Source organism: Rhinolophus sinicus, chromosome 2 (assembly GCF_057876585.1).
Source record: "Rhinolophus sinicus isolate RSI-liver-muscle chromosome 2, RSI-T2T, whole genome shotgun sequence".
NCBI classification, from domain to species: Eukaryota; Metazoa; Chordata; class Mammalia; order Chiroptera; family Rhinolophidae; genus Rhinolophus; species Rhinolophus sinicus.
Genome location: NC_142502.1, coordinates 114,565,076 through 114,589,281, shown reverse-complemented (window position 1 = coordinate 114,589,281; position 24,206 = coordinate 114,565,076). Strand labels below are relative to the sequence as shown.

At 55.3% G+C, this 24,206-nt stretch overlaps 1 protein-coding gene across 3 annotated transcripts in view; it reads left to right on the top strand.

Moving 5' to 3' along the window:
• Positions 1–24,206, top strand: part of KCNIP3 (potassium voltage-gated channel interacting protein 3) — a 68,814-nt gene that overhangs the window by 14,088 nt on the left and 30,520 nt on the right. For all 3 annotated transcript variants that reach the window (XM_074332519.2, XM_019725869.3, XM_019725868.3), the window contains one exon: positions 2,469–2,625. In XM_074332519.2, the coding sequence (XP_074188620.2) occupies positions 2,469–2,625 (157 nt within the window). The remainder of the gene's footprint in view (positions 1–2,468; positions 2,626–24,206) is intronic.

Sequence of the window (24,206 nt, the reverse complement as noted above, 5' to 3'; positions counted from 1 at the left end):
CCATTTATCTCCTGAATAAGATTGTTAATAATGGAGAAGGTCCCTGGCTGACAGCAGGGCAGGAGCTGTGTGTACGTGCATATGAACGTGCGTGCGTGTGTATATGTGTGTGTAGGGGGTTCCCTCAGCATCCCTGCCTCCCTGCCCCCTCTTTCTGCCCCATTGGGGTGGCATGTGCCCACCCCCACCTCATTGCTGAGGTAAGCCTTGGAGGAGGGGAAGAATGTGAGGGGTGTTACTGAGGAGGGTGTGTGCTAGGAGCTGGCCTGGGGGGTGATGATTACAAGAGGGGTACTTAGCACCAGGTTGGCAGATGCCCTGAAGATCAGAATAAGGGGTTTGGACATCACCCTGTCTAGGCGGCTGCTTCACCAAAAACTGACCAGGAGGCTGAGTGCCCAGCCCCAAATGTGTACAGGCTGATGGGGTTGTCCCGTTCAGTGGGAGCTGGCAGGGTGAACAGACCAGCTTCCCCTCACTGAGGCATTGGCACAAATCCCCCATTTTAGGGATGGTTATAGGCTGCTTCTTAGTCCCCATGTTCAGGAAAGGCCCCACTGAGGACATGAGAGGGTCTAACAAGCCAGACACTGCTTTCCCCGTTCCCCTTGCAGCCAGAGACGGGGTGTATGGCCTAGGGTGGGACAAGAGACTCCTCTACTCTTGACCTTGAACCTGGAGTTAGCGACTCAGCTGAGACAGCCACAGCCTCCAGGTTCCAGGGACATCAGGGCCATGAGGCCAGTGGGGACTCAGGCCTGGGGCCCTGGGCTGGCAGTACAGGAACAGGCCCAGTGTTGCCAGTAGTGCTTGCAGGCCTGTTTTGTGGGGTGACCGTGGCTGCGGTCTGGCTGTCCAGCACCCACTCTTTGCTCTGGTCTGTCTGCCTGGCTGTCTGTCCTCCCTGGGGAGGCTGGGACTGGTCCAGGCTGCCCACGGCTCCTTCCTTTCTGATTAAAATCAGCCTGGGTTAGTCTCTACTCCTTGTGTCTGAGAATCTGACTGAGGCAGGGGTTACAGTTGAAGCTTTGCCTCTGCAGAGGCCACCCACTTACACAGCTTTGGACAACCAAACATTTTTTAGGGCTGTGCAAATGTAGCCTGCCCACCTAGAAGAGCATCACCAGCCTGCTCGCAGGGCAGGATCTCATGGATAGCGTGAACCTGGGGGCTGCCTGTGGCAGTGACCTGGTCAGCCAGGCCACACCTATAGCACAGCTGTCCCCAACAGGACAGTAGGGCACAAGGCCACAAACTAGACTCTGCAGATGCCCCAAGTGGCTACTGTGGCTGGTGTAGCTGGCTACACACGCCCCTCCCTGGGTCAGGGCCTTGCCCTCAAGGGGCCACCCTACTGCCAGTGTGGGCACAGAAGACATGCTTTGGGAGCCAGGATGCGGGGAGACGCAAAATATTGTAGAAAAACAAATCTCGCTGACTACGAGCCTCCTCCCTGACCGTCACCAGGCTATCCACACCACTGGAGCTCATATCCAGTGTCTCTGAATAATCCCCTGTGGCTCCTTTTCCAAGAGTCCTCCAGTCTGTCGTTTGAGCTGTTCATTCAGATCATTGCACAGCTCAGGACAGTGGGTTCCATCATGTGCCCCTCCTGGGAAGGCTGTGGGTCTCTCACACAGCCCCTCCTTGCCTCAGGTGGAAAAAAATGGAAGGTGTGGGAATGACATGGGGAAGCCCAGCTTTGCTGTGTGAACATATGCAGATCCACTGCCCTCTCTGGGCTTCAGTCAGAGGAGGGGTTATGATCTCTAAGGGACCCTCCAGGGTGGGAGTTTGATGAGCAAGTCTCGACCTCACCTCCCTCCTTCTAAGGGCCCCATCGTGTGCCAGACCAGGGTACAGAGTGGGGAGCCCACAGGCCCTGCCCTCAGCCAGGCATCCCACTGCTCAGCCCATGCTGCTGTGGACAAGGGCAGACCCAACTGCCTCAGCCAAGAAGCCGGGAGGCTGCATGGGAGAGGTGGCTTGTAGCTGGGTCTTAAAGTACGCGTAGGGCTCACCAGGCTACACAAGGGAGGCTTTTTGCCGGGCAAAGAGCACAGATGTGTGGGAAAGAGTGGTGTGCTCACAGGGCAGGTTGGTGTGGCTGGAAGGGAGCATGTGTGGGTGGCACGGGTGGCCTTGACCATCCCCCCTCACTCCTCTGTCTTGAGTCCTTGGGCGGCTTTTCCTGTGGATGTTGTCTGCCAGCAAGGTGTCCCTTGTAAAGCAGACTGGGGGCTCTTGGAGAGAGAGAATTGTGCTGGGCAGGAGATGACCTGTGTCAGGGGCAGCAGGGCCCTGGAATTCTCCAGCCAGGACTGGGAGCTCCTGACATGCAGCTCTGGAAGGCAAGGCCCTGCGCAGAGTTAAGGATGGCCTTGCCCGGGAGGGCCTGGGGACTGGGACAATCTGCAGGTCCCCTCTATGAGCAAGGGCTCAGGCTGCTCTCCCTGTTCCTGCTGTAGGAGGCGATGAAGGTGTCGGACGGCAGCCTCCTCAGGCACGTGCCGCTAAGCAAGAAGCAGGGCATCAAGTGGCAGAGGCCGCGGCTCACCCGCCAGGCCCTGATGCGGTGCTGCCTGGTCAAGTGGATCCTGTCCAGCGCTGCCCCACAGGGCTCAGGTAGGGGCTGGGGCGGGCAGGCTGAGGGCAGGGTGGGGGATCTGTTCTGAGCTCTGTCCGATCTGGGGTCTCAGAGACCACACTGGGACCCCAGCCCAGGCCACACCATCTCTGCCTCCATCGGGAGATATGTTTTCATCCATTCACACCTGTCCTCATTCATCCACGCAGGGCACTGAGCTCAACGAGGGTGGGGACAGAGGACTGGGGCCATGCTGGGGGCTCCCCATGAATAGCTGAGAGGGTAGAGCCCAGCTTCAGAGCCTGACAGGCTGGGCTCGCTGTGCCCACCTCACCTGCTGGGTAACCTGAGGCTGGAACTCACCCTTTCTGAGTCCTCTGTAAAATGGGCTGGTGTCCACCTGCAGGACACATGTGAAGAACGGTGACAATGTGTGCAGGGGCCTGGGGGGAGGGGGTTGGCCCTACCCAGTGCACCCAAGGCTGGTGTTAGCTTTTCACTCCACCTGCTTTCTGGTTGTTTGTGAGACACTGACAGAAGTGGTGGCTGTCAGAGATATTTGGTGTTTGCACTTATTACCCTGCAGGAGGTGCAGAGGTGACCTCCTCTCACAAGTGCACATACCACGCACTCATCCCTTGTCACACCTACCACACACACCTGTACATCCCCCACACACGTGTACACACCCACCCACCATGCACATACACATATCGCACACAGGTATCTGTGCAACACACAGGTAAACACACAGGCGTGCATGAGACTCTGCCTGTCTGACTTTAAGGAAAAGGTACAAATATGGCCCTGACAGCTGTCTTGTTTGTTGTGTCAGACACTCTGTGTGTGATTTCCAGGGGGCCTGAGTCCCCTTGACTGGAGAATGGGTACAATCGTGGCCCCAGTCCCCGATGCATGATAAGCTAGGGTGAGGAGGGGATTTGGCACAGAGGCTGGCAGCCACCTCCAGCCTGCGTGTGAGGGGAAGTGGCTGACAGCCAGGCCCCTGTCCTTTACCCAAGATGCCACTCAGGGTGATCATAGCCTGACTCCAGCCCCTCCTCTGCTTCCTCTGAGCCCCAGCCCGTCTGTGCTGCTCTGTCACCCTCAGCTGATGTTTGCTCTGGGCTACTGTCCCCACAGCAGCCTCCACACTAGTGCACGTGAACACCTGTGTGGCATCTGCACACTCTCCCACTTCTGGGCTGGGGATAGCTTTGCATGCGGCAGAAGCGTGATGCCACTACAAGTCCATGCAGACAGCTTAGCCGGGAAGCTCCACCAATACTCAGGGTTCCACAGCAAGACGAGAAGAGCTCCCCATCGGGGAGGAGGCAGAGTGGAGGGGAGCCGGGCGCTCTGGCTGGCACAGCTGTCTCACGCTCAACGCCCAAATTCCCCTGCAGTCATCAGGGCTCCCTCCTTTCCTTCCTGGAGATCTTGCAGTGCCTCGGCCTGGCCTCAGTGTCTCCATGTCCCCCTCCCTGACCCGCTCCATCCAGCACCCACCCCACCCCAGGCCTCTCCTGCTGGGGCCCGGCTTTAATTCTCGACTTTCAGGCTGGGGCCAAGTGTGGTGTGCGGCCCCTTCACTGGGGCTGTTTGCACACCTGAATATGGGTGGACACAGAGAAAGGCGAGCTGGGGGCAGGCTTGCTGTGTTGAAGCTCGCAACAATGGGGGGCCAAGGGGACCACACTCACATGCCCTGCCTTCAGCTCAGAGTGGGCTCATAGAGGGCAGGGCCTTTCACATTCAGCTCCTGCTGAGCTGTCAGGATGCCTCTGAAGGACTTGTCACTTGTCACAGCAGCTGTGCTGACAGGAGAACGGGGCAGCCCCAGGATGCTACAAGTGGCTGTGGCCCAGCCCCTAGGTGGGTTGATTACCAGGCGGCACCCTAGGCGCCCCGAGGGTTGTGAGCACAGGAGACCCAGGTCCTATTTAGCCGTGAGAGATGGGCAGTGCAGGTCACTCTGTTTAACTAAAGAGTTGATGCAAGGTCACATGACTCAGCGGGCCACACGGCGTCAGGGGCCCAGTGGGCTCTGACCTGGAGCTTCTGCCATGTGCTCCCAGGAGGGCACCTACCCTGATGTGTGTCTCCCATGTGTTTTCTCTCGGGAGCGCTGAGGAGAGTGGAGCCTCTAGGGTTTGTGCAGGCAGCAGCAACCCTCACAGACACTGGTCTCCTCCATGCAACATGTCCCGTGTACGTCCCTTAAGGATGGCATTGCTGGTCACATGGAGGGTTGCGCCTATGTGAAATGCTAAACTGTGTGCAGATGAGGTGCCCCTGCTCCCTCAGGAGCTTCTATGGGCTCTGGGCCTGGGGAACAATGGGTGCCATTCAGTTCGGCTCAGTCATGCCCAGCTCAGTGGCCTGGGCAGCGGGTACTTGGGGTAGGTGGCAGGCGGCCGAAACACTGCACCCTTGTTGTCAGGGGATTTTCCATTCATAGAAGCTGGACAGAGAGGCAGATTTCTGGACCGGCTGGAGCTGAAGCCAAGGCCCAGGAAACTGCATGGTGTCCCCAAGCTCAGGTCACTTCAGCCAAGGCTGGGTGGCACTCAGGGAGTCGCAAGGGCCAGGGCGGGACCAGCTGCCGTTGTGTCCTGGCATCACTTCTGGGCTGTGAAGGCCCCAACATGGAGTTGGGAGGAGGTCAGCAGTAGTGGCCTCTAGGATGGTTGTGCCCAGGAAAAGGGGAGCACAGGGCAAGGGGCACTTCCCCACCCCACCCAGGCGGAGTGCCCAACCTTGGCTGAGAAGTGCATCCATCCTCAACGATGGGCCATCCTCAGTGACCCAGAGGCCTCTCCCCTCTGGGAAAGCATCCTTCTTTGGGATCTAAAACCTGTAATGTGGAGCCCATTACCACCACCACTGCCCTTGGGCCCTGGACCCGCTATTCTGGCCGGAGGAGAACAGCGTCCACCTCCCACGGGACAGCACCGGAATCTCCCGGCTGGTGCTGGAACCAGCTGGCAGGGGACACTCCGCCCTCCCTGCTCTATAAGGCCAAGGGCTGCTGGCACCGGGACATGGTGAGTCCAGGGGGTCTTGCAAGTGCTGGCCTTTGGCCACACTTCCCTGTTGTATAATGAGTCCTTTGGTGAGTGACAGTGATGTGTGGACACTGTGATGGGTGGTGACGTTGGTAGCAGCAGGGCAGGCAGCAAGGAAGGTCCACGTGCAGAGTGAGTGTCAAGCCCAGAGAGGACAAATGGTCCCTGTCAGATGGAAGGGATACAGTGTAGCTGACCTGCCACCTGCTGGCTGGCTGGGCACTTGACAACAGCTGCGGCCCGGTCAGTTCAGCAAGGGTAGGTTCTCTTCTGGAACCCATAGGTAGCTTCAGTGCCCCTAGCAGCCAGTACAGGCTACCTGGCGTGTGCACACAGGCTGTCCTGTCCACTCAGTGGACAGGTGCCCTTTGGAGAGCGTCACAAAGGCTCTGATGTTCCCACGCTTCCGAGTGGCCAGGCCTCCAGCCTTCTTCTGTCTGCTGCCCTGACCCCTGAACGAATGGTCCAGGACAATGGAAATCTGTACCCCAGGTCATCTCTCCTGCCAGGCCAGGTGGGCAAGCAGATGTAAGTGTGCCATGTGGGAACAGAGCCCCAGAAAGCAGTTTCCAGGCTCTTGGCCTCACATAGAAAGGTGCTGGCTCAGGTAGTAGATGGTCATCAGCTGTGACTAGCTGGCCATTGGCTGTTACTGGTTAGCCATTAACCACTGATATAACTGCTGTGGCTAAGCTAGCAAGGTGTGGCGTGGTGGTGTGGCATCCTGGCGTGGCGTGGCGTGGCGTGGCGGAGTGTGGATTGAGGATTGCAGAGCGGCAGATTGCAGTTAGCAAGTGAGGTTGGTTGGCAGAGACAAGTGGATGGCGGGTTGCGGATAGTGTGGCTCCTGCTTCCTGTGTCTCCAACCCAGCCGCCAGTGAGACTATAGTGGTGTGACTCCCCTATCTATGGCTCCGTGGGTGTTCCTTTTTGGCCTCACCATGTCCTGCGTTCTTATGTGAGGGGCGGGACCAGAGACCCCACATGACACCCCGTATGACACCCCGCATGACAGCCCACATGGACAATGTCTCTTCTCCACGTCCTTCCACCTGAGTGGTCTGTCATATCTACTTAGATGTGCTTCTAACATTTCTGGCAGCTCTGTCTATAAATTACACACAAAGGCTTTCCTCCTCAAGCATCTCAGGGACTCGCCAGTGGGCCACAGGTGTGGGCCAAGGGGAAGGTAGCAATATGGCTGTTACCATGGGAGGGCTGAGGCCCTGCTTACACACCTGAGCCTTCTAGACGTGTCCCCCAAGCATACATGGCACACCTGTGCATGACGACGGGATGCCACACATGCTCCTGTAGACCTGGGGGCCAGGTGAATACAATTTGCTGGCTGGCATCCCAGGTCTCAGGGCCACCTGTGTCCTACAGCCAGGCATTCCCTCTCCATGAGAGTCCAGTAGGCAGATCTTTGCCAATGAAAGCCTGGTTTTGCTCAAACCCGAGGATACCCTGGAATGCTGCATTGGGGCCTGCCACTAGCCTTAGGTACACAGCGTGCCATTGAGTGTGCTTGGTCACCAGGCCCAGGCACACAGCTGCTTGTAAGCACCTGCTGCACAGCCTTTGCTGGAGCTCAAGAAACAGCCTGGAGCCGCCCGCTTAACTGTGGCACGTAGGTGGGCCCATCAAGCACTGCACTTACTTGCACAAAGCAGGAACCCCCAAATAAAAGGGGCTTCATTTAGACAGAGGCATGCATCTCCTAACTGAAGAATCAGGGTGAGGCAGTGGCTGGCACCAGCCTAGCAGCTTGGGGATGTCAGAGTCAGTATCTTTGGGGGTTTATGCCCTTCCCTTCACAGCTGCAAGGTGGTTGCTTTGGCCTCAGACATCATGGCTTTGTTCCAGGCAAGAGGAAGGAGAAATCAGGTGAAAGGAGGAAGTGATAGGGCCTACATCAGGAAAGCAACTCTCCTACAGAAATCTCTGGAAGATTTATGCCTACATTTCGTTGTTCAGAATAGAGCCACCCTGACTGCAAGGAAGGCAGGGAAACAGCAGCTTTTAAAACTGGACACATTTCCACCTCCAATCTGAATTCAGTGGATAAAAAATGTGGAGGAGAATGAATGCTGAAGTGGCGTTCTCTGCCATGCTTGCCTCGTAGAGTTCTGATGACTGAATGTACCGGTGCCCAGAAGGACCTGGGTATGCTGCCTGCACACCCTAGGTGCTCAATAAATGTGGGAGTGGGGACAGAGTAGTCAGCACTTCCTGCTCCAGTCACAGACTTGGTTTTCCCTTATCCTCCTCATCAGAGGAACCCCTTCCCTTCTCCCATGCTCCAAGTTGTAGAGGCACCAGCAGGGCTGGGCGATAGGTCAGTGAGCAAAGCCCAGGGCCCCACCTGTCCCTCAGCCCTGCCCAGGGTCCCTGGCCCCTGAGCCTCCTTGGCCAGGGCGGGGTGGGAGCAAGGTGGCTCTGCTTCTGGCTGCAGTGAAGCCCTGGGGCCTGGATGAGGCCCCTTTGCAGGGAGATCACACCCTCAGCTGAAAATCACACCGCTGGCACCTCCTCATTGGTGTTGGGAGCTCAGGCACGAGGCCCACCCTTCCCCAGCCCAGGGAGCCGTGGGGGCCCTTCAGCCTCCAGAGAGTGAGCTCCGGGTCCCAGGAGCCAGAGCCAGAGCCAGGCACAAGATGAAGGGGCCTGGCCAGCTCTGGGCAGGAGCAGAGGCTGCTCCAGGGTGCTGACCCCTGGCAGTGGGGCTGGGAAAGGCCCAGCAAGCAGGAGGTGGGGACAGAGAACAGAAGAGGACAGGGCAGGTTACAGCTGCCGAGATACGAGGGGATGGGCTGAGGCCCACAGGAGACAAGCTGAGACTGAGAGACAGAGGGAAGTGGGAGAGAGCACCCTAGTAGACAGGCTCTGAGTGTCCAGTCAGGGACAGGCAGGCAGAGGAGGGACAGAGCAGGCTGGGGTTGCAGAGTGAGAGCGAGGGCAGGACAGGGGACTCTGGGACTGGGCCAGGCCCAGGGATGGCGGGGCACGGCGAGGCGCCTGGCCATGCCCGGGGGGCTGCACTGAGGCTGCAGGAGTGCCAGCACGGCTGCAAGAAGCTCCTGGGGGACGTCATCGGCTGCTTCTTCAGCTGCATCTCCGGGAACCTGGCTCAAGGTGAGGACTGTTCAGCCGGGCCTGGGATGAGGGTACAGGAAGGGACAGGCTGGGGCTCCGAGCGGCTCCCACCTTGAACAGCGGCCCTGACTGCAGTCCTGGAGTCCTGCCTTGTGTCCTGAAGGTACTGAGGTCCAGGCTAGGCTCCCCCACTCAGGAGCCTGGAGAGAGAAAGAAGTGGGGAGGGGGCTTCCATCTCCGGGGCCACAGACTCAGGCCCAGTCCAGGCTGGCAGGGAGCGAGCAATTTGTGTGCATGCTGACCCTGTTGCCCTGCTCCTCTCTCTACCTCCCTCCTTCCCTGGGGACCCCTCACCCCTCCATCAAAGACAGATGTGACAGTTGTATCAAGGATTAAAGAAAAGGAGCAAGTGTGTAGAAAAACCCATGTAGAACTTGCTTAGTCAGTGATAGCCATCTTCCCTAAATCTCTGAAAACCAGCCAACCTGTTAGGGACACCAGGGTGCCCCCCGGAGCCTGTGTTCTCAGGCTCAGAGGAGCCCAGAGCGGAGTTACTCCCCAGCAGGCCAGGCCCCTCTGCCCCTCACCTGGGCAGACGACCAAGGGCTGGGCAGGACCAGGACCGCGGTGAGGCCATGGAGCCCAAGAGGCAGGCGCCATGAGAGGCTCTCCTGCGTGTGGGGACCCCCTGTGCTAGGGCACCTGGAAGGGTGGTGTCAGGAGCTTTAGACCCTGAAAGAGAGAGACCCCAGCAGCTTCCAGGCCCTTTTGTTCTGTTATTGGATGGATGTGAAGGGAAGGAGGCTAAAGAAGTCACATGATCCCCCAAGGAGCTAGCAGAGGGTCCCCCCAGCACAGGAAGCCCAGTCAGTGTGACATGTGACATGGTGGCTTTTCAGCCAAAGCCAAAAGCTGCTTATGCTGCCCAGAGATGCTCATAGATGCCAAGAGACAATGTGCCAATGCTGAGCAGGACTGGGCTGGAAAAGCTTTTGTCCCCTCACCAGTGGTGGGGCCTTGTCCCCCATCTTGTTCCCTGCCCTGCCTGCCCTGTCCTGAGTGCCTAGCACAAAGCCTGGAACCCTCAATACTTGTCAGGTTAATGAGTAACATTTTAAGAAGAATAAAAACATAAAATTGAGCATATGATCAATCATCTCAAAATCGGTGCAATAATAATGGTTTAAATATACTCAAAAGCAGGAACAAATCTCTAGAATAAGAAGACAAGGTTCTGATGTAGTGAAGGCTGGCCGAGGGAGCAGGTGTGGGTCTAAAGCAGGGGTGCAACTTCAGGGCCTCTGGGGGGGCCTCAGGCTTCAGGGAAAGGGCCCGATGTGCTTGCATGCTTGGGGTGCTTTCTCTCACCCCCTCTGCATATCTCTCTGTCTCAGTCTGTCTTGAAAGGGAGGGAGGGCACTGCAGGTCCCAGTCACCTCAGGGCTCAATCTGCCTCCCTGGGCCTCAGCTCCCTCACCTGACAAAAAAACACCAGTACGGGCTTGCTGGCTCACCTCTGAGCTCCTTTCAGCTCAGAGGGACGCTGGCTCTGGGAGCCTCCTGGGAACAGGGAGCCGAGGGGCTGAGAGCAGGCTGGGTGTGAACCCTGAGAAGGGCTGAGAACCACATGGACGGCTGCTGAAAACACAAATGCTGGGCATCCAGGTAGGAACACGCCAGAGGAAGTGTGACTCTGTGTCACCTGTGACCCTTGTAGTCCGCTGTGCAGAACTGAACTGCTGTTCCCATCCTGTGAACGGTGTTTGCACAGATCCTGTGGTCACTTCAGGTCGGCAAGTACCCAAGGACCCCTTCGGGCCCAACATTGGTGATCCAGGCCCTCGGTCACTTGGGGTTCCTCTGCCCCTGACTATCCCAGGTCTACGGCTGGAGAAGGAAGGCAGAGTGTGGGCAAGTTCCTGGCATCCTCACTCCTGCTTTGCTCAGCTCCCAGTCGGTTCTGGGGCCAGGCCAGGGCTACCTCCCATCAGTGCCCATGGTGCCCCTTGGAGTCATTCCCCCTGTCTTTCCTGGAGGAGGATGGAACTTCAAAGACGGATTTCCCAGCTTTCTCCCACAGGGTCCAAGGGAGCTCTGCAGAAAGGGACCCTTCACCTCCATGACCATTGCTCGTGTGTCCAGGTCCCTCCCCTTACTCTGGCGGCCTCTGGCCAGTATAGCCAATGGCCATCAGTCACCCTGACTCCTCCAGCAGTGGGTCAGACCCACCTGCCCTGCATCCCCCAACTCCAGGGACATGTGCCCAGATTCCCATAGGCTTCCCCGAACCCCTAAATTGGATGAAGGACGGATGTCCCCTGGGTGAGGGAGTAGGGGAAATTCCCCAGAACACCAACCCTTCAAAGACACACCCTTCCTCACCTCACCAGCCTTCCTCTTCTCTACGCCCACAGGGCTGAGGAGAGTGAGTTACAGAGTCAGTTTCCCAGTGCTTTAATGCAACCATTGGAACCTCTGCCCAAACTCAACAGAAAAAGTCACATTTAACACCTGGATGTGAGACAGAGTCCACATCAAGATAGGGGAGAGCCTGTCTTCTGGGCCACTTACCCCCCCCCACTGCCCCGCAGCAGATTCCCAGGGACAAGGTAGGCATGGGGAAGAGGCAAGAAGGGACCAGAAGCCAGGAGAGAGAACTCAGGCTTCAGGTTGAGGTGGCAGAAACGCAAGGTTACAGAAAAGGTTGGGCACAGCTGGCTTGAATTGTCAAAGCATCATTCTTGATGTGTTAAAAATATCATTCTCCTACAAATAGACAGTGAGTGTGTGTGTGTGTCAGGGTTCCATTGAGGTCCTTAATGAGGGAAACAGCAGAATAACAAAGCTGATTCAAAAGAGAAAAGCACACAGGGAGTTTTAGAGAGGGTGGAAATAAAAGGAACACAGATCCGAGTGCTCAGTTAGATATGAAACTTAGGAAGATCCAGGGCAGAGAGGCCACACATGGGGTCATCTTCTCTGCCAGAGAAAAGAGGAAATAATCACATCTTGTCAGCTTCACAGGCTTGTAAAACGTCTGGGCCCTCATCAGTGGTACAGCTTAGTTCTGCTCTCCTGGACAGTGAGATGCCCAGGGCAGGTGTTAGTCAACGCCCTCACAGGACCCAAAAGATCACAAAATGCTCTTTGGGCTTTATTTACACAATTGAAAAACAATTTTAAAGAATAGCCTCTCTGCCACTTATAGCTGTTAAAAGGTAAACTGAGGCACATCAAAAATGTCCAGAGTTTATTTGCACAAACACCAATTTGAACCAGGCAGCATCAAACCAAAGGCAGTTCAGGGGCTCCAGCGACAGGAGCCAGGTAAAGGGTTTTTATAGAGAAGATGCAGAAGCGAAGTGAGGAGATTATTTGATTGGCTGTAGCTTGAGTGGTTGTCCTTATTTGGCAAAGCCTCACTGGCTGTTTGTGATTGACTGTTCATAAATTTCATTTTCTCGGATTTGACTACGTTGACTGGCTTAGGTTTTGGTTTGCTCACATCACCTATCGCGGCATTAGAGCTACCTCAGTCCAGTGGCCTCCTTGTTCCAATGCTTTCACATAGCTCTGCATGAAGCAAACTTCTTCTAACCTCTCTGAGCCTCAGCTTTCTCATCTGTGAAATGGTCACAGGAATGATAAAGTCATTAAGAACGTTGTTGTCATATGCACATAAAAACCTGCCTTTGATACCTTCGCCACCTTCATACCATGCTGGGCTCCTGTATCAGCTTGCTTTATGTTGCTGTGTGACTTTGGGCAAGTTATTTGGTCTCTCTGAACCACAGTTTCATCATCCATTGAATTGATATAATGGAAGGTGGTTTTGAGGATTCTACTAGAGTCCATGAAGGACTAGGGCAGTGCTACCCCTCATGGTTTCAGTGTCAGGGCTGGTGATAATGGGAACTTACTGTGTGACTCTCAGCTGGGGTTACATCCTTTCTGGGCCTCAGTTTTCCTTATCTGTGAAATTAGAGCTGGAGAGAGCAATCTTCAAGGTAAAGGACAGCTCTGAATCCTGTAAATTCCCCCCCACACACACACCCTTTTAAGCAGCCACAGGGGCCTGGGAGCTTGGGTGCATCTGTGGCTCCTGGACTCTGGGATGGAGCCTGCCTTTGGGGCCTGTACTGCCTGCCCACTCCTGCATCTCCCTGGCTTCTCCTGAGATGCTTTTTCTGCCCTTTCAGCACTCAGAGTGCCTCCCAAACTTCTCCCCAGGGCCTTGCTAATGAAGTGAAGTTCATTATAAGCCAACTGTGAGCAGCTTGATATCCTGCCTTAGCTTTAGCAGAGAGGCTGGGGTTCTCCAGACAGGATAACGGGCTGCTGAGGCCCCCAACCCTCCAGTGGCCTCTGCCCTGAAGCCTGCCGCATTGCCTGACTCTAAATGGTCTGTTCAGAATGGGTAGGAGACGGTGTGTGGGGATGCAGATGGAGGGTCAGTGAGAAGGCTTGCTGGGCACTGACTTGAAGAGTGGGCAGAGGAGCCCTCAAAAAGATGTTTGGAAGCCACCTGCCCAGACACAAGGAGACAGACGTGTTGGCCCTTGTTGCCCCCTGGTGGGCAGATGGGGGAATGCCTGTCAAGAGAGACCTTCTGCAAGCAGGCCAAGGGGAGGGGAGGTCACAGGACAGGCGTGGCCACCTTCCTGTGCCAGCCCTCTTCCCTAGTGACGTGTGTGTGTGTGTGTGTGTGTGTGTGTGTGTGTGTGTGTGTGTGTGTGTATTCCTGCTGCTCTGGGGCCCAGTCCCTGCCTTCTGGGGTGGAGGGGTTTGGGTTACTTGGGGTGGTGTGCAGGGAAAACAGAAATAGCTTCCAGATGCTCAGGTTGGAAGGAAATGTCTTTGGGGCATGCTTGGGGCTGCTCAGGGAAAAGGCGGAACCTTGGTGACTGAGTCATTGGGGCTCCCAGGCAGATGCTCACAGGCTGGCGAGCCTGGTGCCCATTGGCCTGGCCACCCCCATCCTGTGACTTCCCACCCCTTCTGCTTGCGGGCTTTCTTGACAGACATTCCCCCATTTGTCCACCAGGGGGCAACAAGGGCCAATATGTCTGCCTCCCTGGATCCTTTTCATTTGAAGTCACAGCTCCACATTTTCTAATATCAACCTCCCCCCTACCCCGACACTAACCTCTTCACACATTTGTGGCTTAGAACACAGACATCTGGTGTTCCCAGGCTCCCACCTCTCTTCCAGGGTACATCCTTGCATCCTGGCCCCAGATACCCTGAGTTAAGCTCAGGACAGGCTGGGACACTCCTGACAGCAGGCCTCCCCTCCCCTCTGCTGCCCATGGAGTGCCAGCCCCAGTTACAGGTTTGTCCGGGGGTGGCAGTGGCACCTTCTCGGGTCACCCTAGAGGCCTCAGGAGGGCAGGGTGAATCCTAGGGTGTGACACAGGAAGGCCTTCTTTAGCTGTCTTCCTCAGGTGTGGATGAGGGGACAGGCTCCAACCGGGGGCATGTCCACATCCTGGCTTGTGCCTGGCTTGGAGTGGGGGTAGGGGGCTATAATGATCTGATACAAATGCTCCCCCAAATGGGCAGACCAGGCTCCTGACCGCCAGTCCATGGGCTGGCAGAGGCCCGGAGGTGACGTGGGGAAGGACAGCAGTGGACTGACTGTCAGACAACTAAACATCCTCCCTGCCAGTGGTTCACATCTTCCTTCTCTTTGACATAATGCTGAAGCTAGAGAGTAGTTAGGTTTTTATTTGTTTTTAGTGCCCTTACATTGCAAAATAAAAGAGAACATTTTAATGGCCTCTTCCAAATTTGAGGGGTAATATGAGGAATCTATAAAAGTCCAAGGACAAGCATTACAGACCCCTGCCTGGTTAAGTCTGGATTGGAAGGTTAGAAGGAGGCAGTGATAGGAGTGAGAGGCAGAGGCCAGGGACAGATGGAGAGGACAGGTGTCCTGGCTGGGCCCCAGGGATGACATTCTCCCCCACCTCCCTTCAGAGCAACTGCGGCCATGCGGATGGGGTCCACAGGCTTGGCCCTCCCACTCTGGTGGCTGAGAGCGGTCCCTCGTGGAGAAGGACAGGCTGAGCCTTAGGCCTGAGAAATGACCAGAAGCTGGGGACTAGAGTGGGACGTGGCTGAAGAGTCATGGGCCCCGGAACAGAGTATAACCAAGTGTAGATGAATGAATGAATGAATGAATGAATGAATGAATGAATGAATGTGGGAGGGAGGAAGTGAAAGGCAGAGAGGAGCAGGAGAGGAGGTCTCACAAAGCATGGAGTCTGGCTAACAGCAGGGTGATTGTCTGCAGAAGGTTCCCCAGCCAGGTGAGAGGCAGCCAGCATCCCCTCCCCTCAAGAGGGGAGTGAGGAGCCTGGGGGGACAGGTTGGTGGGGCAGGTCGATGGGACTGATGGAGAGGGCCAGGAGCCTTGGGCTGGAGGGTTTGGGTGTCCCTCCCCCCAGCTCTGCCCCATTGGCCATGGCCCTTCATGTCATTCCACCCCTATGAGCCTTGAGTGCATGCCAGGTGGTAGAAAGCAGCAGAGGAGAATTGCTCCTCACCCATCATTCCTTGCTTCTTTCATCATCCCCGCCTCTTCTGCTGTGGTTGGTCTGTTGGAGGCCAGGCCTGAGCTGGGGTATTTGGGACCAGCTGCCAGCCTGTGCTGGAAAAAACGGGGGCTCCCTGTGCCCTATACCCTCTGGGGGATAAGAGCAGAGGCAAGGATGTGGGTACAGTTTATGCATGCCTCCCCTCCATCTTCCTGGGCCTGGGATAATGGCAGGTTCCACCCCTCCCCCAGCTCCATGGTCTTCCTCTCAGACCTGCTGAGTTCTCATGGCACAAATGGGGAAACTGAGGGTGGAAAGAGAATGGGAGCAGTGCAAAGCACTGGTCTGGGAATTCCCAGGAGGGTGCTCTTTCCTCCACTCCCCACAGCTGTCTCAGCCTGTGTCCCCGACAGAACAGCTGAAGACTCCATCCCAGGACTTGGAGGAAGGCGATGGGCATCTGGTGGGCACCTGAGCTACTTCCAAGCAGCAGTCTCCTAAGGAAAGTGGTTGAAGGGTCAATGGGGAGGCTGGAAGCCACCATGTGCTGGTTTGGCTGTCAGTGTGTGCATGTGTGTGTAAGCATGTGTGGCACACAGGCTGTCAGTGTGTGCATGTGTGTAAGCATGTGTGTGCACACAGGCTGTCAGTGTGTGCACGTGTGTAAGCGTGTGTGAGTGTGTGCACATAGGCTTATCATCTGCACATCCTCTGTGATCAACGTGGCCTGAGACTCCCTGTTGGGGGGGAAGAGACCAGGTGCTGTTCTTGCAGTAACATCCTCATTCACGATCAGATGGCCCTTAGAGATTGGCTGACTGACCACTGGGACAGTGTGGCTGGTGCAGTCCCCTTAGAGCCAGGATCTCAGGGTGCAGGGGCTGCCGGGCGGAATGAGCCCTGGCAGAGGAGTAAACAAGTTGTGTGTCCTTTCAGCTGTGGCCTTTTGTCATGCAGGATCTCTGGATCCGCTCCCTGCACCAGAACACAGGATATAGTGAGGCCAAAAAGGAACAGCAACCGAGCCATGGATAGGAGAGTCATACCACTATATTCTCGATGGCGGCTGGTTGAGACACAAAAGCAAACCTCCGCCAGTACCCCAACGAGGTGTCTTCCTGTACCCCAGTCTCACTGGCAGCCGGGCGAGTCACAGGAAGCAGGATCCACACGATCCGCAATCCACCGTCCGCTTCTCTGCCAACCAACCAACCCACCCACCCCCCAGCGTATCCATGGCAGTTATATTAGTGGCTAACGGCTAAACGGTAACAGCTGATGGCCACCCAGCCACGGTGGATGGCCATCTGATTATAGCTGATGGCGATCTAAAAACTGAGCCAGCACCTTTCCACGTGAGGCCGAGAGTCTGGAAACTGCTCTCTGGGGCTCTGTCCCCACACCTTTGCCAACCCTTAGACATGGCTTCAAGCATGTGGGCTGCTGACTGGTGTCTGGAGCACCTCTTAGTGGCCTATGGAAGGAAGAGGGGGTGCCATGCAGGAGGAGGAGAAGGCAGAGATAGGGTGGGGGTTCTAAGTGGCTTCCTAGAAAGAATGGGAGGGGCCTGGGCTGTAGTCCTGGCTCTGTGACTTACCAGCTGTGTGACTTTGGGCAAGTTACTCAACCTCTCTGAGCCTCACTTTCCTCATGTGAAATGGGGAGTGATGATGGAAGAATTCTCCTTGCTGAGCTGTTGTAAGGATGAAATGAGATGCAGCACTAGCCTAGGACCTAGTGAGTATACAGTGAATTCTCTGGTTCCCAGCTCTCGGCTGAGCCTTGGAGCAGCGGGGCTCCTACTGAGGGCACCCCCCATCTGAAGCTCAAGCTGGTTCTGTATTCTACCTAAGCAAGTTCAGGGGTAAGACTAGAGCCCCAGGCATCTGCCCCCAGGTAGGCCTCACCACCACCCCAGGCCCAGGCCAAAAGAACCCACATTTGCCAAGTGCCCACCACCTGGGGCTGCACTGGGGGTGCTCCATGCGTGAAGGTGGGCATCGCCAGCCCATTTTACAGATGAGTCCTGAGGTCCAGGGAGGTTGAGCAGCCTGCCCAGGTGACCAAACTAGGAGGACCATGCAGTATCTGACTCCAATGCCCATAGGGGCCCTCACCACCAGTCACAGGCCTGGCTGCTGGTGGGGACTTGGTAGGGGGCTGAAGCTGCACCCCTCTGGGCAGCCTGACAGGGTCTGCTGGGCATGGACCCCTGTTGGGTACGCGCTGGCGCACACTTCCACATAAGCCGAGTAAATACTTGCAGCCATTATGGCAATTGATCGCTTCGATCCTGTGCTTTGCTGGGCGAGCACTGCTTACTCATGCTTTCTTAAAAACAGCCTCTGCTCTCGCCCAGCTTTAATAATTCAACTCCTAATTGTCTCCAAAAGCAAACCCGAAAATGCCAGCTCAGGGCCTTCATCCCACCCTAGGCCTCCTCTTGTTGTCCCTGCTGGGGGTGGGGGACTCACCCCCCTCTGCTGTGGACCCAGGTCCACCTGTGAACACTTCCAGGAGGAGCTGGGTGTGGGGAGCTCTGGTGTTTCCCTGGCAGCAGCAGGAGGAGGGAGCCTGGAGTTACTGAGTTGGGCTGAGGGAAGCGAGGCCGGGGCAGGGAGCCCTGTAGTGCTGAAGAAAGGGGAGGGAAGGGTGAGGACATGGGGACATCTGGAGGTGACAGAGAGGTGATCCTGAATGAGCTCCTGGACAAGGTCCCATTCCAGAAATCACTCCTGCCGTGGCCTGGGGGTGGGGTGGAACCAAGTCAATGTGTATTTACAGCGACTCCTGGCTGCAAGGTGTCCTGTGCTGAGCTTCCCAGCTGGAGGTGCTCCCTGGCGCCCTCTGGGGTCTACCTACCGATGGGAGGTGTCTGGGGCACTGCCCAGATCAGGGGCCACCAACAGCACCACTCTGAGCTTCACTTCCTTCTTTCTGACGGGCCAGCCAGGATGCCCAGGGGTATAGGGAACCGTCTCCCGAGCCCCCAAATGGAACATGTGCCCAGGGAAATTCTCATAGCCACTCAGGTCAGGCTGGTGGAGGTGGACACTATGGCAGCAAGGAGGGAACCAGTGGGTGATGGCCCATCCTGGGCCAGCGGCCACCACTGCTAAGGACCAGTGGGCCACAGCACTGGGGCTGTGGCTCCCAGTCCCTGTGAGGTCACCGGGCTGGAGCTGGACCCATGGGAACTTCTAGGACCCCTCTGTCCTCCACCCCAAGCCAGGCTGTGAGCATCCAGTTACATTCACTCAACAAGCAGGGGAGCCTGTTTGCCAGGTGCTGCCCTGGGCCCTGGGGACACAGCAGGGACCTGGACAGATCAAGATCCGTGGGACGTTTACAGGCTATAAAATGAGCTGGATAAATAAACATTAGAAAGGGCTATAGAAATTACACAGGGCAGGGAAGAGGGGCAGGGGCATCCAGGGAAGGGTTTGGAGGGAGTGTGACATTTGAATAAAGACCTGAGGGGGGAGCTGAGCCAAAGGGAACAGCAAGGGCCAAAGCCCAGAGGTGGGTGAGCTGACATGTCTGGGGGACAGGAGTGGCCCTTGTGGAGATGCTCACAGCTGTCACAGCATAAGGGCAGATGGACAAGGGCCTGGGGGCCACTGTGGTGGCCTCAGCTGCTCTTGGAAGTGGGGCAGACACAGGGGTGTGAGCAGAGGGGTGCCTGGGGCTGCCTGCTGCCTGAGCTGTGGTGGAGAGGAAGCCTCGGGGGCCAGGAAGGTGGCGGGCAACGGTGGTCACCACAGGCTGGGGCAGGTGGTGAGAAGCAGGGGAGTTCTAGAGGCATTTTAATGGTGATGTTGAAAAGATTTGCTGATGGGCCGGACTAGGGTGTGAGAGAAAGAGAAGTTGAGGGTAAAGATAGGTGGGGTGGGGGAGGCTGAGCTGTGGCAGGTTCCATTTGAGATGTCTGAAGACACCCTAGAGGAGTACTGAGCAGGCACTTGGCCATGGGGATATAAGAGAAAACCAGGTGTCATCAACACCTCGAGGGGATTTAAAGCCAGAAGATGACAGAAGTGGTCCAAGGCCCTCTCGGGCATACACACAGACGTTTAAAGTGCCCACACCCTGAGCTTGGCCCCGATGTCTGCAGGTTTCTTGTGTTTATTCTACCCAGAAAATCATTTACCCACATTCCAGAAAGTAGCCTCACCTTGTTCTAACCATTGGTGGGGATGAGGGTACCCCGTGTTTCATACGCCTATTGATCCAGAGATGGGTCCCTGACTCAGCCGAGCCAATGAGACCCTTCCCAGACATTGGACAGTGAGTGGCTCCACGTCTGGAGAAAAGAGGCTGTGACACACAGGTCTGGTGGCTCCTAGAAGCCAAGTTCAAGCCATGTGGAACAAGGCATTTGGGGAGAGTGAGGCTGACGCGCAGAGTGGGACCATGTGAGGTGAGAACAGTTTGAGATCAGATTTCTGGTTGTTCCTGTCCTTTCTCTTCCTGTGATTTGGGTTAAGGGCTGATAAATCCCTGTGCCTCAGCAAGTTCAACCAAGGGGTCCTGAGACAGCACCTCAGCTGTCCAATGGAGGGGACGTGGACAGGGGGCCAGGGAAGCCCAGAGCACAATGGGCATCTCATTCTCCTGGGCCCTGGATGGCTGCCGGGAGCCAGGCCTCTGCTGGGCATGTGACACGAAGCGGTCATTGAAGCTGGGGCCAATGCAGTGCTGCTTGGATGCCAGGCTGGCAGCTGGTTCTGCTCTGAGGCCACTGTTGGAAGACGTATACAAGGCCTATTTTGGCTCTTTTGGGTTCGATGTAGGTTTGACTGCTTGTTCCCTCCACTGCCCATCTCAGGTTTGGGCTGTGAGTCAGAGGAATGATGAACATACGGGTTAGGTTCTTCAGCAGCCAACGGGGTGGCTTTGGGTTAGTGGCTCAGGGTGCTCCCTCCCCACCGACTCATGGGTGCAGCCTCTGTGCACTCCCGGGCTTGGCACTGAGCTGCATCCCCCTGTGTGCAGCTGTGGGGCAGGGTCCAGGGGGCTTGTTTCTCTTCTCTTTTCTGTGTGATTACTTCTCACACCCACCAGCCATTCAGGAGAGTATCTCTTTTTCCACTCTTCTCTAGACCTGGCTCTTATTGCTATTTTTAGCTTTTGATGATCTGGGTGAAAAAGGAGAGCTCAATATTATTTTTATTTTCTATTTCCCGACTGGTTAAGATATTAAAGTATAGCTGTTTACATTTTACTTTCTACTAACTATCCACTATATTGTCTGTTGTTCTAGTTGGCAGTGCTAGTATTTATTAAGTGGTCTAAGTTCACAGTTAAGAGTGTCAAGGGCAGTGAAGATCGGAGGTCTTACCCTACTTGCAAACTAACAGTCTGCTCTAGTTCTGTGGCTGCTGCTTCGGGTCCAGGATACACCCGGGCTTGGCAAGCATCACCTTCATGAGTGTCTACTGCACACCTCCTGGGAGAGAAGGTGTTAGCAAGGCCGAGCTTCCAGAGCACTTGGCATATGTTAGGACACTGAGTCAAGTGCACATCTGCTTGCAGCTCTCTAGAAGAAAATGAAGAAGGGCTGCCCTCAGCCAGCCAGAAGTGATGCGGAATCCCCAGACAGCAGAAGGCAGGGGCTCACACTGAAGGAGGAAGCCACAGCGCAGAGGTGCTCAGCGTGCCACAGCTTCCAGACTTGGGGGCACGGGGGGCACAGAAAGCAGGGGGGTGGGGCTGTAGGCATCCCTGGGGAAGAGGCTGCCCCGCCGCCAGCCTGGGCGTGAAAGTGCCCACGCCAGACCAGAGCTGATACAGGCACATGGACCTGAGAGGCGCGGCAGTGCCCTTGGTCACTGGTTATGCCCGAGAAGCACAGAGCTCCTTGTCCCCGAAAGCGAGCCATGGGCACACCCCACATACCACCCAGTCCACCCTTTCCACGAGGACAGAGCCCCACACATGGCACATGCAGACATGGACACCTACCCAAGAGCCACCCAGCATTGGGGGGAACAAGGCCGAAGAGAGGCATCAAGCTCAATGAAATGAAGGGGTAACAACAAATCAACAGAGTTACTAGGACAAACAAAAGAGAAAGTATAGAATAGAATACATATGATTAATATCCTCTGAGATCCAAGAGGACATTATATGCATCCAAAAGAACCGACAGTCTTAGAAGTGAAAGTACAATTGCAGAAATGTAGACATTTCACAGGTTGAAAAGCAGCACAATCACCCTAAAATGCAAATTAATGAGCTTGACTCTGCAGCCTAGAGTTTCCATTAAGTTACATAAACAAAAAGATAAAGAGATGAAAATGTGAAGAAGAATTAAGAGCCATGGAAGAGAGTTTCAACTTTCATCTACAAGGAATCCCGGAGATCAGGTATTCAGAGACCAGAGGAGAGGAAATAGTCATTAACAGAAAAATTGTGTTCTTGTGTTGAACTTTTCCAGAAATGCAGTGCAGGAGCCACACCTGATCCTCAACAAACCCAGGGAAAAGCGAATGGGCTTTTCCAGGGCCCCACAGCCAGGAGGAGAGTCTGCTCCCCATCTGCTTGACGACAGGCTGGGGTCACGCTGACTAAGACAAGTGTATCGTCTAAAAACTCACATGGCAGGACAGTGTCTGGCCAAGTGCGGGCCATGGGCTGTTACCCGGTGTGTGAGAGGGGATTCTGTGGTCAAATACCTTTGAGATGTGCTGGTCAGACGAGGTTCGCTCTGCACATTTTAAAGGAAGGTTGTGGGTAACAGCCTGTGGGCTTGGGACTCGTCAGACCTGGGTCCTCAACCCTGTCTGCTCTCTGACCTGGCCTTGGAAATGCCAGGTTCCCTCTGGGCCTTGAGTCTGGGGTGGGAGCACCTCTGATGCATTTCTCCCATCATGGTCTTTGCTGTGCCCGATCACGACTGTCTCATTGTCTGTCTCCCTCTCTAGAGTGTAATCTCCTTGAGGCCAATGACATGTCTGCCACATTCAGTGCTGTGCACGCCAGGCACAGAGCAGACACTCAGTAGGATATGTGTCGACAGAGTAAATGCATGAATGAGCCCAGGTCTTTTCTAACTCTGAATCTTATGACTCTCCGGATTGAAGGAAGATTCAAAAACCATGTTTCCTCCTCTGAGTCCAGCTAACAGACGCCTCTAGGCCTGACCCCTCCTCTGTGAGAGCCTCACCAGTGCCTGCCCTGGGCCCATCTAATACTCTGAGAAGAGGATGCTAGGTGTCTTCAAGGAGCTTCACAGAGCATGTGCTGGGGTCAGCGTCCCAGAGCTTCCAGAGAGAAGTAGCCGGGACAAGCCCTGTGGCCCCTGTTATTTGCAGTTGTGAATGGGGACATTAATAGGGGCGCTGTGAGAATTAAATGACATTATGCACATGTGTGCCTAGGAGAGTGGCTGGCACATAGAAGCACTCAATAAAGGAAGCTGCTATTATTAGTAGTATTACTATTACCTAGTTCCCTCGCTTTGCTGAGCTCAGGGAGAAGTGTGAACTGGCTGAAGCCCCTAGCCTAGGGGAGGCAAAGGTGGGACTCAGACCCAGGACTTCTAGCTCCCAGGCCATGACTCTGCATCTCCCCCTCTGTTTCCATCTCAGATCCCAAGGCTTTGATTCCCAAGTCACTCACCTGCATCCAGCTGATGCAGGGCATCTGAAATGAACATGCCTCCCTGAGCTGCCAGAGGCCACCACAGAGGCTCAGATACCGTCACCAAGCTTCCCGAGTGGAAATTCCCCAAGACACCCTGGGGCCCTCGGCTTGAGTTCAAACAAAGAAATGCTTATGTCCAGACAACTTCACAGATAAGCAGCAAGGATGGGACTTGAGAGCACTTAGCATCAGTGTCATAAAACATGAGGATTGATGACCCCATGTGACTGGGGTGATTGCCAGGGGAATCAGCAGACTCTGAATTACCAGCAATACTTCCTGTGTATCTTTGTACACAGGGTTCTGGCCTTGATTCAGTGGCTGTTGAAATAACACGACCCCAGTTACTATGTGCTTGGAGCCCCCCAGTGTACAGAGCATGCCCACATGCATGGGTGCCTCTGAGTCTCACGACAACAGCATGAGGAGCAGGCCAGTAGTGAAGGAATGTTTCCCCAACTTTTGAGATGAGGAAACTGAGGCTGAAGGAGGTAAGAAGCATAGCTTATGTTACATAGCCTTGTATCTCCTGACTCTCGTTACCCAGTCCTTTTGCCAACATAGAGAGATGGAAAATCCAAGTTCAACCAAGAAACATAAATTTGCCCAAAGGAACTCACAAACCAACATGGTGGACATTGTGCAAATTCTAAGTCAAAAGTGAAGTTGCTAGCAAGAGCCACAGCTGGTCTTACCCAGTCCTCTCACTCTGGGGCTGGTTCCCTGGACTGAAGCTAGGTGAGGGGAAGAAGAGACCTAAGAAGAAATGAGAAGGCCTCCATGTGAGAGAGGGATTTGGAACTTACCATCACAGGGGACCAGGGAGCAGGGTGAGGGGCTCTGAGGACAAGAGGCCCTCAAGTGTCCCTCCTTGTAGCTCTTATTCAATGTTACTAGACTCCTGTAAAGCCCTGGTATAATAGATGACGATTTGGATATGCCCTGTGTGGGGAAAGAGGCATGAAGAGAGACCCCCAACTCCTGACCAAGGGAGAATCAATCCAAAGAGAGTGTTCCCATAAGTAGGCAATGAGGGGTCCACTACCACAGTGACACCTGGAGATGTGTCCACATGGCCAAGTAGCTCAGTCCTCTCATGGCTTCCAAGTCTTTCCAAACCATGAGAAGCAAAACTCCTTAATTAAGGACCATGAAGTTGCTTACCTTCCAGAGACCACTGGCCTGATTCTGGCCCATGATTCCTGTGAAGGTCAAAGATTTATTCCCAGAAGCTGGTTCCAACATGGAAGACTTCATCACTTTAGTACT